The following is a 13,338-nucleotide window of genomic DNA, read 5'->3' as shown; positions in this document are numbered from 1 at the left end:
TCATCAAAATGCAATGTCCCCTTTTGTTATTGCCCTTTTAACACGGACTGGAAAGAAGGGGCACATAAATTTTAGTAGCATTTTCTTGCATTCAGATACTCTCAAACTAATATGTAATAACTCTTACTTGACTCTGTTTCTTCTGCTTTTGCCTTTAGCTTTCCATTTACTGCAGCAAGCGCGGCCGTACCATTGATCTGGTTTGCTGAATGAATCAAGGTTGCTTTACATCCTCCAGAGCCATTGCCTTGTAGCAGGAAATAATATCGGCAAGATTCTCCTTTCAGTTCAATTTCTGGAGCTTAAAAAACACCAGGACACAACTATGAAATACCTTCAGGAAAGCAGCTTTTAAATAAGCTATAATCCACCATCGAAATTTTGTCATTTGCTGTCTTCTGTGAGAAATCTTGCTAACATCTTTTTAGGACACACACTAACTACAGCTGCTATTTGCCCCTTAAAAAGCTACATACTGAAGAGCATGCAAAATAAATGAGATACAGCAGCAAAGATGAGTGTGACAGCTCTCAGGTGAATGGAGGCATCCAGCATTTTCTGATGTCCTGTATTTTCCTAGGAAGAGGTTGACGTTCAGTCAAAGTGCACTGAAGAACCTCTGGAAATGCTGAAGCAAGAAGGGAAGCACCTAAGTGAAACACTGGGTTTCTTCTCCTTGCGCACAGGTGTGTGGGAGCTGGATCTTAGCTGAGAGACAGAACACAGAAACGGTTTAAAGGAGATGCGCTGTTTCCTTAAAGCCTGCCATGATGTTATTATCTGTCTTCCTCTACAACAAGTCTGCGTAGCTGAACTCACGTTCACCAAAACCTTTTGCATCAATGAAGATTATAATTACTGACTTAACTTCATTGGAGAAAAAATGGCATCCCTAATGTACACAAAACCCCACCATATATATGTATACATACCTACACATATAGACATAACCACAACAAAATATACCTGTAGTTATCTTCCTTTCACCTACCAGTAATGACCTTGGGTTTTCGAGCCATATATTCCTTCCATTTCTTGGTACTCAGTTGGGCAGGCGATGGGATCACCACATTGCTTACATTACATGGCAATGTAAATAACGCTCCCACCTAAATAATGAGAGCAGATACAATACATGAAATATTACTGAAACCTATTTTACATTTCATTCTTGAAATAATGATTTGGCATTATTTCAAACGTACTTAAATTTAAGAAAAATATCTTTATTAACACTTCTTTCAGTCACATCCACTGAGAACATCATTTGACATAAAAGCTGTAAAAATAGTGCTTAATTTTTGCTCCAGTTGAGAGATCATCAACTGCTGAATTTCTATTCTGTACATAAAAAGGTATTTGTTACCTATTGCATGTCTTTCAATAATCCAGCTAAAAACACTTCTGTAGTATCCAGAATGAAAAGAGAATTCAAATATATAATTTTCAAAAATGGAATAATTGGCATCAGCAACTCTGCATTCCCTTGAAAAACGTGTAATTTTTGTTTCCCTCCCTACATATTATGCTTTTGAAATAAACAGATACCGGACTATGTTTATGTCTGTGTGTAGGTTTCAGGCCAATAAGTAGTAATAGAAAAAAAATAAGTCTTTGAATACTCAAGTAACAAATCAAGACTTTTACAGCTATTAGAAAGGCCTACAACTGTGCAATATTTCCAGTAGTAGACTGAAAAAAAATACCTATAAAAATCGTTATATTGAAAACATATTCAATTCAACATGTGCAGACTCTAAAAAGTAGCCTGAGAATGTGTTTTAACTGTTTTGGCTTTTTCTTTAAAAGAACTAGTAGGGGTGCAAGCTCTTTGATTGTAAAAGATTTTTGACCAAATGGTCAGTATCCTCATGTAAAATGAAAATTACTTGGGATATTTACCAATATAAACCTATTCCAAAAGATATTTTTTTGTACAGTATTAGAAAAAGGACTCATTTCTTCTCTGGCTAAGCCTAATGGAGAATGGATTGGCAGGGGAGGAAAAAGTTACTAAAAATTTAAATAACAAGTTGAAGAGGAAACATACAGCCTAACAATGGAAAACCATCTCCATAATAAAGAGAGAACATAAGTTATTCATTATAACTATATCAGCATTTACACATTGCAGGATCTGTTTTGACTGCCATAGATTTTATCAACACTAAAAAAACCTGTCCTATATAAGCATACATCACCTTAAACATTCAGGAAAAACATCTTCAACCTAATATGGTGGCTATGCAACCAAGATGATTAAGGGAGTGGAGCACCTCCCTTATGAAGAAAGGCTGAGGGAGCTGGGGCTCTTTAGTTCGGAGAAGAGGAGACTAAGGGGGGACCTCATTAATGTTTATAAATATATAAAGGGTGAGTGCCATGAGGATGGAGCCAGGCTCTTCTCGGTGGCCAACAATGATAGGACAAGGGGTAATGGGATCAAGCTGGAACACAAGAGGTTCCGCTTAAATTTGAGAAAAAACTTCTTCTCAGTGAGGGTGACAGACACTGGAACAGGCTGCCCAGGGGGGTTGTGGAGTCTCCTTCTCTGGAGACATTCAAAACCCGCCTGGACATGTTCCTGTGCGACCTCACCTGGGCGTTCCTGCTCCAGCAGGGGGATTGGACTAGATGATCTTTTGAGGTCCCTTCCAATCCCAAACATACTGTGATACTGTGATACTGTGATGAATAAACACACTATCATTCCAAGGATGGGGTGGGGGGGGGAGTTGGCTTGTAAATGTTTCAAGTAGTCTTCTCTTAGCCAAAATCAGAACATGTGCATGCAAAATAAAAAAGCTTACCACTTCAGACTAGCTAGACACATTTTGTAGGCCGCACACATGCTAAAATTTGCTGACTTAGGACAGCACAGAAATTATCTGTCAAGATAGGATTAAAAGTTACAAAATGTTTTAGGAGATTGAAACTTAGCTAAGGTAAAAAAACCAAGACCAGCCAGTGGGCTTACAAATTGTCAGGACCTGTATAGCATGCACCTTTAAAAGCCAAATTTGCATTTGAACTAAATATTGAAGGAGCTTACACAGAAACTAGGTTTAAAAATATTATTCTTACATCTTTTATGAGCAATACACAAATAATCTTCTTTTCTGCTACATCTAAATGAAGTGTTTACCTTCCCAGAGAGAGAAGAAATCTGGTCCAAAAGCAGTGTAGATGTCTTCTTGATGCTCTTTCTTGACAGGCATCTGCACAGAACAGTTTAAGGAACCTCATCTTCACATAAAAGAAATGCATCTCAGTTTTACAGATCATGTTACCATCATATTTAAATAAAGACTGCGAGTGCCTAATATTTGATACTCATAGACTCAAAAGCAGTTAGGGTTCGAAGAGACCTTAAAGATCATCTAGTTCCAACCCCCCTGCCATGGGCAGAGACACCTTCCACTAGACCAGGTTGCTCAAAGCCCCATCCAGCCTGGCATTGAACACTCCCAGGGATGGGGCATCCACAGCTTCTCTGTGCAGCCCGTTCCAGTGCCTCACCACCCTCATGGGGAAGAATTTCTTCCTCATATCTAAGCTACATCTCCCCTCTTTCAGTTTGAAGCCATTATGCCTTGTCCTATCACTACATGCCCTTGTAAAACGTCCCTCTCGAGCTTTCTTGAAAGTTCCCTTTAGGTAGTGGAAGGCTGCTGTAAGGTCTTCCCAGACCCTTCTGTTCTCCAGGCTGAACAACCCCAACTCTCTCAGCCTGTCCTCACAGGAGAGATGCTTCAGCCTTCTGATCATATTGAAGGCCTCCTTTGGACTTGCTCCAACAGGACATGTCCTTCTTATGGTGTGGGCCCCAGAGCTGGCTACAGCACTGCAGGTGGGGTCTCGCCAGAGCAGAGCAGAGGGGCAGAATCACCTCCCTTGACCTGCTCGTTATGCTCCTTTTGATGCAACCCAAGATACGGTTGGCTTTCTGGGATGCCAGAGCACACGGCTGGGTCATGTTGAGCTTCCTGTCAACCAACATACCCAAGTCCTTCTCCTCAGGGCTGCTCCCAATCCATTCTCTGCCCAGCCTATTAGCTTGGAATTGCCCTGATCCAGGGGCAGGGCCTTGCACTTGGCCTTGTTGAACTTCATGAGGTTTGCACGGACCCACCTCTCAAGGTCCCTCTGGACCACATCCCTTCCCTCCAGTGTGTCAACTGCACCACTCAGCTTGCTGTCATTGGCAGACTTGCTGAGGGCACCCTTGATCCCACTGTCCATGTCGCTGACAGATGTTAAACAGCGCTGGTCCCAGCAGCGACCCCCAAGGAATGCCACTCATCACTGGTCTCCACTTGGACATCAAGTCCAGTACTATTTACTACTACATGCATAACAATATATATATTGAGAGTAGTGTTACTACTACATACTCCAGTACCACAAAATACATTAAAATCACCTTTCCAGGCAAAAGTACAGTTGGAAATGTTATATGGTGAAATACATCACTAATTAAAATACATTAATGAGTAGGGCTTGGGGTTTTTTAAACTTACATAGTAGCAAATATTTCTCTATCCTTTCCTCGTAAATAGCATACTCCCCAACAACATATATGTGCGATAAGATGAAAAATAGCTGGTTATTATTAGGGTAATTTAAATTTCAACATTATAATATCCAGTTGTAAAGAATCACTATGACAATTTTGGCAGACTAGAATGTAATGTGCCCTTGCCAATCCTCAGGTATTGTTTGCATGGGTAGATCCTGATTGCTTGCTTTCTGCTATAGACCATGTCTATTAATTCGGATCCTTAAAAATGGATACAGCTCGAATTCCAGATCTGATATAAAAAAGGAAGGTAGATCAGAGAGCATCACCATCTGCAAAAATTCTAGTGCAGGACCATAGTAATGAAAAACCTGAAAAGAGACCAAATAAAAAAAAAATCTGTAACAATATTTATGATGTTATTTCAGTGCAACTTTTTCAAGTGTTTTGCTGGAGGCACTTGCCTTACAAGTACTTTTGAAAAGAGGTATAGAGGACTATAAAGAGAAAAACATTTCATAATGCCATATAAAACATAATTACACAAAAAACAAGGAAAGTATTTAATTCTTTTTAATAAAACTTACTTTCTATAATGTCAAACGTGCATCAAATGGGTTGTAACTCCTATCCAAATTGAAAGAAAAATAAAATCTACCAAGAACAGACAAATGAAATCAAACTGTACGTATCTTAACAGTGAAAATAATAATCTCTTGACTGATACCAGTTTTCATGAACATCCATTTTTTTGTTTATCAACAAATATGATTCTGGAGTTCCCATCAAACCTGTAGTTCCAGTGGATATCATGAAAAAGCAACAGTAATTTAAATACCAACAAACAACAACCTTTTTAGAATTAATTAGAAAAAGTTATATAAATACAGAATTTAGAATTCATAAATAACATATTTTGAGTACTAAGACTGAACAAAGTCTCAAGTTTCACTTGTGCTTGGTAGAACATTCCTAAGAATAAACATGAAATTTTAAGGACCTGTTTTGAGAACACACATGAACAAAAGAAGTATTCCTCAATCTTATGCAATCATTACTTCTAAGGTTTCATTTTCAATTCTGACTAAGGTTTTTCCAATTACAAATTTTCTCTGGTAAGTAAAAGACATGAATTCTAGTGGCTCAAAGAAAGATCAAGAATAATACTTGCCTCTGGCAAAGCATCAGTATTCCTTGATTGTTGCTCTTTTTCAACAGCAAAGCAAGAACTTAAATGTGAAGTGCTGAATGTCTTTGCTGAAGTGCTCTTCATAGAAAATTCTGGAAACCTAACTTCTGATCCAAACTGGAAAAAAAATGAGACAATAAACATGTCAAAAGAAAGAAAAAAAATCATTTATCTTCAGCAAGTTACATGTAGTATTATTTTAAACTATTAGTGTTATATTTCTTTCCAGCAGATCTGTAAAGCTAGGTAAAAATATTAGACTTAGGTATAGATTACTATATCCAGAACTTTAACACTGACAATGTCTTTCACAATTACAAAGCTATCAGCCTTTTCAGAAACATTAGACATATGCTTGCAACAATGAGCTAAGGAGTTACATGGTTGTTCTGTATCTATCATAAATCACTATCTAATTTTGAACAAGAAGTTCTAAGGCAAATACTTCAGTGAAAAGCACCTGGATTTCTGAAATTCAAATCTCAATGCCTTGATCTCATTTCTTCTTTCGTCATGCTAAAACCCAAGTTGTTCCCCCATCCGCTCAGATATGTTGCACATTAATTCTTGGAATTACATTGTCAAAACCAAATTGGGCTTAAAACATAAAATGCAGTGTACAATACATACTTTAAATGATGTACATAGATGCATTTAAAAAAATAACCATAGCTGAAAAACTATTTTACCTTTCTTTCCCAGATCTGAATCTTTCCTCTCCAGAGTTCTTTTAAATCAATAATATTCGTGACGTTATCTGAAGATACTAAGTCTGCTGACAGGTAGTCTGCAATCTTTTGCCAGCTACTGTAAGAATAAGGAAGAATGAATCTTACTGAATTTACTATTACAAATCAACATGGAGTATAATTTACCTGTTACCTCTTAACACTGAAATACTCTTGTGTATGTTAAGGCAGACATATATAGCTGTATATTTCACAAAGTACAAGATATTATAGAATTGCTGGTACAGGCTCTGTAAACAAAGTTGTTCGTATCTTCCACGAACATGACAACAAAGAACTTTGTCAGTCATCACATAAGAGCAGCCACGGGCAGCTGCAGGCACACTGCAGTACGGCTGGGTGCAAGAAGCTGGAGCAAAGTGAAGTAACCACCACCACCCATCAAGATGGTTTGAAGGCACTGCCTTGGAAGTAGAGCTATGACTGCAGATTACCCACATTCAACACCACCAGCCAGTATCTGTGGGTCCTACTGGCAGTCTGTCCTCTATGAGAAATCAGCACCATCAACAGAACAGGAAGAATAAGTGAGAGAACCTTCATCAGAGAAATGGGATGCCCAAATGCCTCACTCCACAGAAAAGACATGTATTTGATCTAAAGCTGGCTACACAAGAGGATATCAATGAGCACTGAGATCAATGCTCACAGAAGTCACTGCAGTAATTTTATCATCCTTCATATACTTTAGGAAGTACTACATGGTAGATATACTGCTTATTCTATACAAGAACTAAGTATTCAGCTTTTAAATTTTAAACAGTTTTATTAAGTTAGGATTAAGCTTAACCACACATTCTATGAAGCAGAGCTCCCTTAAATGTAATACCACAGGTAATATAAAGTTCAAGTAAAACCAGCAGAGTTACATATTAATTTAAAAAAAACCTGGAAAACTGCAATCAATACAAGTTATTATGTAGCACAGTAAATCTTCAAAACAAAGCACACACATAAGCCACTAGTGATAGAAGGGAAAGAGAAAATATTTACCTTCTGCTCTCACAGATACAGGAACTTCAGAGAGCTCACTTTTTGTCTGCCACTCTGATTAGGGCACATATTAGCAATAAATCAGCATAAGAAATTCCTCCCCCTCAAACAATAATAGAAAACAAACCTATGTATTTTCAAAATATACACATAAAGTACTCAAGACGCTGTTTTCATTTTAAAACACTGACATAAACTAACATAAAACAAGAGTAACCTTGTTTATAGACCTAAAATAAATGGTATACCCTTTAGAGTCATTTGTTGCGACAGTGATTTGTGCGGAGTGCCATTCTCTCAGGTGTTTCAGGGCACCAATAACAGGTAAGCAGTCTTTTAACTTGGGTCCATCTCCTTCAACAGCCTGCACTATCACATCAACCATTGCTCTGCCTGTAAGAACAGTCAGGTGTGATTCAAAGTGCCATTATCCAGTAAATGACTCAGACATTAAAAGATACAAAAGTACTCATTATCACTGACTGGCCTAACAAAAAAATCGAGTAACTTCAACAAGATTTAAAAAACTTCTCGTGCATTTTTAGCTCATCTCTTGCTGCTCCTCTTAACACAAATGAAGTATTTTGCCATTTGCTCAGTTACAGCAGCTCTATACCTTGCTGTATTTGACAGATGAGAGTTGTCTCCAGCACAACTATGCTATGTCATTTTCTTCCTTTTAACACCCCTAAACTGTCATTTCTCATTCTTTCCACATTCAGTTCTTTTGCTATCCTAACTCAACTACTGCAACATTACGAAACCCTAAGACAGAAGGTGATACGCATCTCCCGTTTATAAAACCTGAATCCAATAGTTCTGTTCTATGCTCCTTCAGAGCTTCTTGGCTCCCACTCACAAGCAATCAGCTGGTAAATCAGATGTAAGACTGATGTCAACTGCTTCCATTTTTTTCATAAAAACTTCTTATGGCTGTATGTTGAATTTTGTATTGCTTACTGTTTATCACTACTCCAGTGCCATTTCAGGCAGAAAAAATATAAATACCTACCTTAATCTCAACTGAAATACAGCCCTCCAAAAAACAAGCAGCAAACTACTGCATAAGCTGATCTACGAGGCCAATCGTGCTTAAGTTCCTTAAACTATTTGCAAACATACAAGTTAATTCAACTAACAGACTGACATCCTCAGAGTTTTTCCATTTGACTGTGATTTTACCAGCTCAGTTTTTAAAGTAATAACTAACAGGATAAACTCAAGAAGAGATTGACCTTTTACAAGAGGTTACCTGGGGCAGGCAGTTTATCAGCTAACTGATGCAGACTTTCTGCAGCTTCATCATAGATACTGAAAATGAAGAGCAACATGGTTGGAAACAAAAAAGTAATTAAGAAACAAAAAGTTACAACTAATGAATACTACCTGATGTAAGTATTATATCTTTAAAGTTCTACACAAACAACCTAGGCAATGAGATGTATTTATGTCCCTGTATACTGAGACAGAAGCAGGCTAAATGAATTCAAAACAATCTGCAATAAAACTGGAAGTAGGATTCAAGATAGTCAACTTTCTCCAAGCAAAAAACTGATTTTTATATATATAACTGTTAGCTCTCAGGAAATTGTTCAGTTATTCTAAAAAGATCGTCCATAGCTAAAAAATTAAGCTATGTTAAATGAAACAGAATTGTTTTAAGTAGTAGTAAGGGACTCTTCATAGTTAACTGTTGCTTTCGTAATAACTTGTACTTGTTAAATTTTCTCAATTCCCTTGGGTTATTAGTGTTACATATCAGATCACTATACTTTCAATGAAAATAATAACATGCATACTCAGTCATAGACAGTGACTCTCTACTGTTGTTGTCTTCTTCCTCAAAGTTCTGTATGGCTCCCAGGCATTCCTCACTATTTGTTTGGGGAGAGTCCTCATCTTCCTGTGTGTCAAAACGTATTTCCTCCCAGTCGGAACTGCAGAACTAATGAAGCAAAAACAATTTTGAACATCACAGTTTTAACTTGCACGAGAGACTGGCTGAGAGTTGAAGAACTTGCATTCTCTCTTACCTGATAACAACCACATATAACATGACTTGCAAAATACCATTTCTTTACACCTGGAATGCCAGCCACTGAACATGCTGAAAAGAGATTAAGCAATTATTTACATTAATCAATCCACTACAATCTGTTCTTATTATAATGAACATCTTTGTTGAAATACTATACAAGTCATTTAATGTGCCACAGTGACTAAATTCTACTTTACTTTAGCATCATAATTCAGGTTTAAACATTAAGGTGCAGGTAAGTGTGCAGGCAAATATCTAACTATTAATGATCTGCTAATAAGTAAGAAAGTTTTTGATCTCCTCTCCATTCTGTTCGACATTGTTCTCCATTGGCAGAAGTTGTGTGATACCGAAACTAAATCATGACTTTCATAAATAGGTTTATGCAGTTCACAAAATGACATACTCTCTCAACACTTCTATGCAATAAAAAGCCCAACATTTGAAAACAGCCTACCATTCCCATCTTCATTAATTTTAACAGCTTAGAGTGGTTCCCTCACATGAATCAGAGTTAGATGACAGCTAAGAAAATGAGGTGCATCTTAACAGCTTAACACTAGATATCCAAAACATGTAAAGATCTACGAAAGTATTTGTTTACCAAATGACCCCCCAAAACATAAAGGTCCTAAAGCAGATCTTCAGAAGTCTATTTCAAGATGATAAAATGATTTAATACATATTAACAGATTACGGTTCTGAATTGCTACACAACAAATATTGCTTTCACTAAAAACATTAGAAGACATCATAGAAGTGATGAAAATATCAAGCTGCCCACTGACATGAGAAACAAGCCCTTTTCTGCTCTTACTTGCTGTTAAGACACATTGAAATTTGTCAGGCTTTCAAAATTCTTGTCTAAAGCTATTTAATCATTTCCTAACAGCTCAGCTGCTGACGTGACATCAGTTTTCCACAGAACCAGCAGCAGCAGTCCTGCCCGCAGGTTTAGCCACACCGCAGAAGTTGGGTTTCCTTAACTTTCTGACTCATTTCACCGAGATCACATGTGTCCAGGCCAATTCCTCGGCAATATTTGTCTTTACCTTACTGTACATTTCTATATTTACCTGGGAAGGTGCTCACATCTGTGTTTATAGCTGAGTTACAGCTTTCTTTCAGAAACTGATAAATGTTTGCAGCAGTCCCAGCTGGGGAAAAAGAAAAAAAGAAAGGGTTTTCTTCAATCCACTAATTACTGAAGTTAAGTCTTGCTTTCTTGCAAATACACTATTATAAAGTTACTTTAATATTAGCAGTCTGGTGGTTTGGACTAGATGACCTTTAAAGGTCCCTTCCAACACAAACTTCTCTATGATTCTATGTATTTAAAAAAGAAAAAAAATAAAAAAGTCAGCTACAAATTTGAAGACGTGTAAAGAAACAAATTTTGTAAAATTCTCGTTAAAGTAGTGGCGATCTCAGGAATGCTATAAGGAGTTATATAGCAGTGTCACACTAAAACACAACCCCCACAAGTTTAGGTTTAAGGTATTACATTTAAAAAAAAAAAAAGAAAGAAAGAAAAGCAGAGGAGGGGGGGAGATTTAACGAGGTAGGGACCCAGAAAGCCCGCAAGGGTGCAGGTCCCAGACCAGCGGCCGTAAAGAAAATCCTCCCTAAGGGCGGCCGGACGGGCCCCGGGCTCCCCACACGCGCGGCCTCCACGTCCCGTCCCGTCCCGTCCCGTCCCGTCCCCTGCGGCCGTACCTGCCCCTGGGCCCCGGCGCTGCCCCCAGCTCAGCAGCAGCACGTAGCGATCCATGCCCGGACGGGGACGAAGCCGCCGCCGCTCCGAACAGCCCGCGCTGCCGGCTTCGCACCGCCCCTACCAGGGCAGCGCTTCCGCTTCCCGCCGGTGCGGCGGCCAAGGGGCTCCGCTTCCCTTCCCTTCCCCTCAGCCGCGGCGGGAGGGCGGCCATGGCCAGTTACACCAAGGCGGCCCAGGTGAGCGCGGCCTCTCCCCCTGGACGCGAGGGGACGCGGCGGCGGGAGCGCGGTGGCCGCCATGGCGAGGAGAGCGGCCGTGAGGGAGCGGGCGGGCGCCGGGCCGGAGCAGCACCAGGGCCCCGGGGTGGCGGGCGGACTTGTCACGGAGCGGCCGTGTTCGCCCTGAGGGGCCTGCTGGCGGTGTGACTGTCTGACTGACTGACTGTGAGGAACAAGGTGCCAGCTGCAGGCGGCTCAGGCTGTTCGTGTTCACAGAACTACGTTCGGGGGAGTTGTGCCCTGTTCACTGAGAGGGAAGAAGATGTTGGGCATTAAATGGCCTGGTTTTCCAGGTCAATTAGCCGTAATGGAAGACTTGTAGCAAGAGAGATTAATTTTTGAAACAAAAGGCTTGGAGCTGGTAATCTTTCAGTGCTATTACCACCACATACATTGGAAGCACACACAGCAGTGGTTGTATCACAGTGTGTAGCAGCATTCTCCACCCATTTAAAGATTATTTAGGAGGGATATTGTTGAATATTCACATTTCTTCTAGTATTTTGGAGTTTAAAAGAAGTCGATCTAATTAGAGAGGCTAGATTTATGTATGGTACTGTGTTCTTAATATGTTAAGTACTACCTCTCTCTCTTTTAGCAATGGGCTACCTTTGCCAGAGCCTGGTATCTGCTCGATGCGAAGATGCAGCCACCAGGAAAAATAGCAGCTGCAGCTGTCATGAGGCTTGAAGGCAAGCATAAACCTATTTATCATGCACTAAGTGAGTATTGCAACAGATAAAAGTAAATTTGCTTTCCATCACTTGTATTTTTCTTCTGATTTCAGTTTTAAAATCAAGCCTGATACATGAAGATACATTTTGCAATTGTTTGCAAATTATGTCTTCGTTTTCCTTCTCATCTTTTTCCTTCATACCCCTCTACAACTTTTTTTGTTGTCTTTACCAATTCATATAAAGCTTCTTATGAATACATCATTTAGTTTTAGTAGCCAAATCACAGTACATTGTGCTTCCATTTTTTAAAAAAAACCTTGAAATCTGTTTTGTTGCATTGATATTAAATGTAAGGATTTAATTCACAGTTCATGTAACGAAATACTGATGTGATTCTTGATTAGATTTTCTGAATGCTACCCTTCAGCAGCTATACAATGCCATAGGGTCTTCCATAGAGTGGTTCTTCTATTCTGGATAAGGTGCAGAGAAATCTTGTCTTCATGAGGCTATAGGCACAAACTGAAAGACAGGAGGTTCCTTCTGAACATCAGGAAGCATTTTTTTCTATGAGGGGGACTGGAAGTGGTTGCCCAGGTGGCCGTAAAGTCTCCATCCTGGGAAATATTTAAAAGCAACTCCTGACTGAGCAGGGTGTTTTGACAACATGACTTCCAGCAGTCCCTTTCAACCTTAGATATTCTGTGATGATGAGGCTGGAACCTGTTGGATTCCTAAATGGAGACATAATCACTGTTGAATGATATTTTCTTAAATTAAAAAAAAAAATCATTTTGCTTCTCTGCAAATTGGAAGATGTAGCAGTAAAGATATATCTGTGATCTCGGTTATTATTTGTAATACCGTAGTGCCTGTCTCACAGTGGTAAGCATTTTATAGGTAATAAAAAGACGATCTCTTGTGTTGATGGTACAGTGTTTCCTGTAATACTCATGCAAATTTTTCAAGAGACATTACTGAAACGTAAAGGAAACATTAAGCTTTGCTCATACTTGTAAAGTGTACATACTGAAATTATACTTGATCTGTTTTTTGATAACAGAAGGTAGTATATGTAGTGTTCTGAAGATGTTTTAAATGCCAGAGTTCTGCAGTTGCAAATTGTGTGTTATCCACAAGATGTCACTGCATACTAAGTCTGTCTGAAAAATAAAGCA

General features: G+C 39.0%; 2 protein-coding genes across 2 annotated transcripts in view; one reads left to right on the top strand and one right to left on the bottom strand.

Annotated features, from left to right (window-relative positions):
* The window catches only part of MTBP (MDM2 binding protein), a 30,606-nt gene extending 19,258 nt beyond the window's left edge, over positions 1-11,348 (bottom strand). The window contains exons 1-12 of the mRNA XM_065054344.1: positions 11,205-11,348; positions 10,565-10,645; positions 9,484-9,557; positions 9,250-9,395; positions 8,703-8,761; positions 7,699-7,843; positions 6,398-6,515; positions 5,691-5,825; positions 4,796-4,890; positions 3,146-3,218; positions 992-1,109; positions 128-301 (exon numbers count right to left, since the gene is read on the bottom strand). Of these exons, the coding sequence (XP_064910416.1) occupies positions 128-301; positions 992-1,109; positions 3,146-3,218; positions 4,796-4,890; positions 5,691-5,825; positions 6,398-6,515; positions 7,699-7,843; positions 8,703-8,761; positions 9,250-9,395; positions 9,484-9,557; positions 10,565-10,645; positions 11,205-11,259 (1,273 nt within the window). The 5' untranslated portion in view covers positions 11,260-11,348. The remainder of the gene's footprint in view (positions 1-127; positions 302-991; positions 1,110-3,145; positions 3,219-4,795; positions 4,891-5,690; positions 5,826-6,397; positions 6,516-7,698; positions 7,844-8,702; positions 8,762-9,249; positions 9,396-9,483; positions 9,558-10,564; positions 10,646-11,204) is intronic.
* The window catches only part of MRPL13 (mitochondrial ribosomal protein L13), a 34,446-nt gene continuing 32,386 nt past the window's right edge, over positions 11,279-13,338 (top strand). The window contains exons 1-2 of the mRNA XM_005507277.3: positions 11,279-11,441; positions 12,082-12,205. Coding sequence (XP_005507334.1) covers positions 11,415-11,441; positions 12,082-12,205 — 151 coding nt within the window. The 5' untranslated portion in view covers positions 11,279-11,414. The remainder of the gene's footprint in view (positions 11,442-12,081; positions 12,206-13,338) is intronic.

Source organism: Columba livia, chromosome 2 (assembly GCF_036013475.1).
Source record: "Columba livia isolate bColLiv1 breed racing homer chromosome 2, bColLiv1.pat.W.v2, whole genome shotgun sequence".
Taxonomy (NCBI): Eukaryota; Metazoa; Chordata; class Aves; order Columbiformes; family Columbidae; genus Columba; species Columba livia.
Note: the sequence above shows the minus strand (reverse complement) of the source record. Positions and strands in the feature narration are given on the sequence as shown.